Source organism: Rhododendron vialii, chromosome 10a (assembly GCF_030253575.1).
Source record: "Rhododendron vialii isolate Sample 1 chromosome 10a, ASM3025357v1".
Classification (NCBI taxonomy): Eukaryota; Viridiplantae; Streptophyta; class Magnoliopsida; order Ericales; family Ericaceae; genus Rhododendron; species Rhododendron vialii.
In genome coordinates, this window is record NC_080566.1 from 23,590,240 (window position 1) to 23,596,186 (window position 5,947).

Below are 5,947 nucleotides of genomic sequence, written 5' to 3' on the forward strand. Positions count from 1 at the left end.
GAAGAAACTGCCCTTCAACATTTTCAAAAGGAATTCCCCGATATGGTCAAATCTCATGACTCCTCCTCCCACGAGCTCAGCAAGGTGAATGCCAAATATGGCAGAACTAGAGGCGGTTGACGTAGAGCTTACCAAATTCAGTGCTGAATGGCTTCAGTTGAAGGAAGACATGCGATTTAATAAAGCAAGCATTGTTGCTACTTCCGATGAAATTGAAGATCTAAAGGCCAAATTAGCACAAGCCGAAGGCCACTTGGTTGACCTCCGAAATGAAGTTGCAAATCTGGCCAAACAACAAGATGATCTGAAAGCTGGATCACGGAGCCAAAAGATGAGGCTAAACCTCTTGGTTGAAGAGATGCCAAATCTTCGAGGTCAGAGGGAAATGCTTGAAGCCCAACTTGCCAGCCTTGATACCTCCTCGGAGGGCCTCAAAAACAGTCTTGAAGGCCATTTGTAGGTCTTGACCTCTAAGAACTTTCTTCTTCCTTTTGATTTGGGTTTGTAATAACTCTGAATTTGTTCTCTTTTGTGTCTGGCCTGGAACTTTCCTTTAAATGGCCGAAGGCACTGGTTTGGTTCTATGACATGTGGCCTAAGCTTGAGGCCTTTATAAATTTTTGCATGACAGGTATCGTGGCCTCTGCTTAGGCCTTGTTATCAGATCTTTATGGTTTGTTAGGTTGAATTTCCCCAAAATCTCTCATTTCCCACATAGTAGGATAATGATGCTTTAAGTACTTTCCATTTGTTAAATGCTTAAACAGACCACCATTTAAGTCCATAAGAAGATAGAAATTACCTTTAAGGACTTGAGCAATTTGGTAAGGTCCTTCCCAGGTTGGAGACCACTTGCCATATCTTGGATTCTTTTCCCATAGGGGGAAGACGGCCTTCCAAACTAAGTCCCCTTCAGTAAAGCTCTTCTTTCTTACTCGTTTGTCATAAGATCTAGCGACTCTTCTTTTCTGAACCAACATATGATCAAGGGCTGCAAGCCTAACCTCGTCCAAGTCCTCAAGCTCCATCAGCATGGCCTGAGTATAATCTGCAGGAGTGAGGCCATTTTGATATGCTATTCTTGTTGACTTTACTGCTACCTCCATTGGTAGGACTGGATCATGCCCATATACCAACATATAAGGAGTTATATTGGTGGCTTCCTTCTTTGAGGTTCTGTAGGCCCACAAGGCCTCAGAAAGCAATTTGTGCAAGGCCCTTGGATTATCTTCCACCATTTTCTCTATAATGTTGACAAGAGTCCTGTTGGTGGACTCAGCCTGACCATTTCCTTGTGCATAATAAGGAGTAGAGTTGGAAATAATAATATTTTGCTGTGCAGCAAAGTTAACCACTTGTTCCCCCATGAATATTGTACCCCTATCTGCAACCAGGTGCTCAGGCAATCTAAACCTATGGATGATTCTCTCTTCGATTACTTTGATTACCTCTTGTTGATCCACAGATTTTAATGGCACAGCTTCTGCCCATTTGGTGAAGTAATCCGTGGCTACCAAGATGTAAGTATGATTTCCAGACGAAGGAGGATAAATTTTTCCAATCACGTCAAGGGCCCAACCCCTGAATGGCCAAGGTTTGACCACAGCATGATAATCAGCTGTAGGGACACGCTGAATTGGGCCATGGGCTTGACAGGGCTGACATCCTTTGGAAAAACGAATACAATCCTCTAAAATGGTTGGCCAATAGTATCCATACCTTCTAATTAGCCATCTCATCTTTATTCCTGATTGATGAGCTCCACAGATACCTTCATGGACTTCGCTCATGACTGTCATGGCCTCAGGGTGCCCTAGGCATCTTAAAAGTAAGTCATCCTCGGGCCTCTTCTTGTGTAATTCATCCCCCACAAGAATGTTACTCATGGCTCTCCTCCTTACCTTCCTGGAGGCCCTGTGATGAGGCCTCTTTAGGAAGGAAATAATAGGTGTACGCCAATCGTTCTCTGGTTCATCATCTAATTCTTCACCTGTGAAGTCAGAAGTAAATACCTCCAGTCCTAGACCTCTCATTCTAACATAAGGTAACAACCTCTTTTGGACTGTGATGATCTTGTGGATTGTTTCTGGAGCTAGCTTCAGACCTGTTGAGGCCTGAGCCAAACTATTGGCTTCAGTGTTCATACTCCTTGTAACGTGTTTGACAGTTACATTATCAAAATCTTGAATTAATTGCACTGCTGCCATACAATAAGGAGCTAAGTCCTCACTATAGCATTTAAACGTTCCCGCCAAGTGATTGATTACAAGGTTTGAATCCCCAACAATCTTTACTTCTCTGGCCTCTAGTTCTCTTAGGATCTCAAGGCCTATAACAACTACTTCGTATTCAGCTTGGTTATTTGTACATGGGAAATCAAATTGAAAGGACAATTCAGTCCTCAAGCGTTGAGGAGAAATAATAATTACTCCACAGCCTGAGGCCTGCTGAGTCCTTGATCCGTCAAAGAGTAGTGTCCAAGGAGTAAGTGATATCTCAAGGGCGTTCAGACTTATCTCAGACTCATCGCCGATATCCACGCATGGATGATCAGCAAGAAAATTCGCTAAGGCCTGGCCCTTTATAGCCTTTTGAGGAACGTATTGAAAACTAAACTCCATTAGAGCTAAAGACCATTTGCCGATTCGGCCTCTCATGATTGGCCGAGAAAGCAAGTATTTAACTAGGTTTGTTTTACTCATAATGTAAACCAAAACAGGAAGCATGTAGTGCCTCAATTTTATTGCTGAAAAGTACAAGGCAAGACAAATCTTTTCAATAGGAGTGTATCTCCTTTCACAAGGAGTCAACAACCTACTCAAATAATAAACTGCCTGTTCCTTTCCTTGAGCGTTATCTTGAGCCAAAAGGCCTCCAATAGAGCCTTCAGCTGTTGAGATGTAGAGCTTCAACGGCCTGTTCTTGATGGGAGGCATAAGGACTGGAGCCGTTGCTAAATAGCCTTTGATCTCATCAAAGGCCTTTTGATGGTTTGCCTCCCAAACAAAAGCGTCATGGTCCTTCAGCTTCAAGAGTGGAGAAAAGACTTGAACCCTTCCAGCTAGGTTTGAGATAAACCTTCTTAAGAAGTTGAATGAACCTAAGAGCTTCTGCAACTCCTTCTTGGTGGTAGGAGGCTTCGCTTCCATGATTGCTTTGGCCTTGTTCTTGTCAACTTCAATCCCTCTGTTGTGGACCAAGAATCCAAGAAACTTGCCTGAGGAGACTCCGAAGGTACATTTCAAGGGGTTTACTTTCAAATCAAACTGTTGCATTCTCAAGAAAGACTTCCTCCAGTGTTCCAAATGTTCATCATAGGACTGAGACTTGACCACGATATCATCAATGTAGATCTCCATGAAATGGCCAATGAAATCATGAAATATGGTGCTCATCGCTCGCTGGAACGAAGCACCAGCATTCTTTAGGCCGAAGGGCATTACGACCCACTCAAAGGTTCCTAGGGCTCCAGGACACCTAAAAGAGGTCTTAGCCGTATCAGCCTCGTCGATAAAGATCTGATTGTAGCCAGAATGCCCGTCAATGAAGGACAAGACCTTGTGACCAGAAGCTCCATCTACCAACTGATCTACGACTGGCATTGGATACTCGTCCTTTGGGGAAGCCAAGTTCAAGTTTCTGAAGTCTACACACATTCTGACCTTGCCGTTCTTCTTAAGGACTGGCACAATATTAGAGAGCCAAGTAACATACCTGGCTGTGCTTATGAACCCAGCATTGAAAAGGAGTTCGATCTCATCTTTGACCTGTAAGTAAACCTCATTGGACATCCTCCTTGGTGGTTGTTTGAAAGGTCTGAATTCTAGTTGTATAGGCAACTTGTGCTCCACTAGGTCTCTAGACAGACCTGGCAGCTCTTTGTAAGTCCAAGCAAAATAGGACTTGAATTCCCCTAAGAGCTGGATGAACTTTTCCTTCACGTCCTCTGGCAGAAGTTGACTAATATATACAGGTTTGGGATTCTCTGAATCTCCCAAATTAACTTCTTCTAAAGGATCTTGCACGTCAGCCTTTAAATCATCCAACTTGGCTGGGGCTGCTTCAAGGTCTTCCAGGCGGATTTCATCAAGATCTTCAACCAGGTTTTCGTCTTCGTTGATTACTTCGGCCGCACAGGCCGAAAAATCTTCCTCAGACTCTTGACTTCCCATCAGCCTCTTCTCTAGTAAATAGGCTTCAAACTTTGACAATGTGGTCCGAAGGGCCACATGTTTCTCTGCTTCTGAAGGGCTTACTGACATTGAGAAGGGTGTTTGGATGAAGCTATAATCGGCCTGCTTGACTCTGTAATCATTGGACCAATTAATTCTTGAAAAAGTGCCTTCACTTCTTCAGCTGACTTGTTGTTATGAATGGGGGCTATTCTGTGGTGGCCATACTTGTCAAGGCCTGCCACCTTCATTGGACCAACCCCCTCATCATATAGGTGGGCCTCAGCATGGTTAGTAGAGGCCTTGAATGGTTTACGGTCAGCCCATATTACCTCCACGTCGTCTTGATTCTAAAAAATAAGACATTAGTGAAGGGTTGAGGGGACCGCTAGACCGGAATGAATCCAATCTCTCCCCAGTAGAACATTGAAGGAAGAGTGTGAATTGACAATAAAGAAAGGCGTTGTTAAGGTCTTGGACCCTATCGTTAAATTCATGATCAAAATACCTTGGCATGTTGTCTCTTTCCCAATAAAGTCAGACAAGGTGGCGTTGCATGAAACCAGGTCTTGATCAATCTTCCCGAGCCTCTGCATCATGGCCTTAGGAACGAGATTGGCTACTGAACCGTTGTCTACCAGGATACGGTTCACTGGCATCCCATCAAGGCAACCAGCAATGTACAAGGGCTTGATGTGTTTGTTCATCGTGGGACTCGGCCTCTCAAAGATCACGCTAGCTGCACGATCTTCATTCTTCTCCTCGGTCTCGTCCTTCAGCACGATCACTAAAGGCCCATTCAGTCCTACAGAGAAGGACTCATTTAAAATCTCCGCTGTCTGCCCCATCTCTACAACATCTCCCTCCATGGTTGTTGGAGTGTTGTCCTTGGCTTTCAGATCTGCTGGTAAGAACACGACCATGTTGCATTGCATGTTATGACCCTGTCTAGGCAGAAACACCTTGGCCTATGGATTCAACTTCGACTTGCCCCCTGAGTCTTGCCTCCTTGGTTCAAGGGCTGTCTTCTGGGTCAAAGTGACTTGTCTCGGTGAAGGCTGAATTCTAGCTTCTTCAAGAGTTCTTTCCAAGAGAGGTTGTTTCTTGGAAACAGCGGCTTGCTTCGCAGACAGTTGGGTAACAGCCTCTTTGTATGTTTTTCCCGAAGGTGCTTGCTTCTTAGGTAAATTCTTTGGAGGAGGCTCGATGATAGCCTCGTCCACAGTCCTTTCCAAGGGCTTGTATACTCTTTTGGCCTTAGGTTTTTCAACCACAGGCTCTTCTACCAGGACTTCCACCTTCGCTTCTTCTTTGGGGTCATCTTCAATCATTGGGTCATCTAGTAGATCTGTTTTTTCATCAGCCTTTCTAGCTGCTTGCCTGAATCGTTGGCGGCACCTTTTCTGAGATCTAGATAAAAGTGGAGGTTCAGAAGGAAACTTGGGATGTTCAACCCTGTGCCACTCATCCGGAGGAGTGACTGGAGGTCTTACAGCCCTTGGTTTATCCCTAAAAGGAGCAAATATCCTCAAGTTGACGAGCTCATCTTCAATTTCAACCAACCCTGGCTGAATTCGGTTGAACACAAATTCGCGTACAACCCTTCTCCCTTTAGACCTGCGTGGCTCCTTAGGACTTGGTTCAGCCCTTCCCATAATAATGCATTTCAGGATTGGCTTACTAGGATTGGCATGATGTCCACACTCTGTGAACACTATGGAACAAGTTGGTTTCTTTGGTTTCTTCACTCCCGAAGGTCTGGACCACCAAGAGTT

At 44.5% G+C, this 5,947-nt stretch overlaps 1 protein-coding gene across 1 annotated transcript; it reads right to left on the reverse strand.

Annotated features, from left to right (window-relative positions):
* Positions 1-668: 668 nt before the first annotated feature.
* Positions 669-5,095, reverse strand: LOC131303013 (uncharacterized). Its single transcript, XM_058329804.1, has 9 exons — positions 4,736-5,095; positions 4,401-4,522; positions 4,125-4,305; positions 3,715-4,031; positions 3,444-3,639; positions 3,048-3,353; positions 2,835-2,996; positions 1,772-2,588; positions 669-1,666 (listed from the first exon to the last, which is right to left on the reverse strand). The coding sequence occupies exons 1-9, from the start codon at positions 5,093-5,095 to the stop codon at positions 669-671; spliced, it is 3,459 nt and encodes a 1,152-aa protein (XP_058185787.1).
* Between the last annotated feature and the right edge of the window lie 852 nt (positions 5,096-5,947).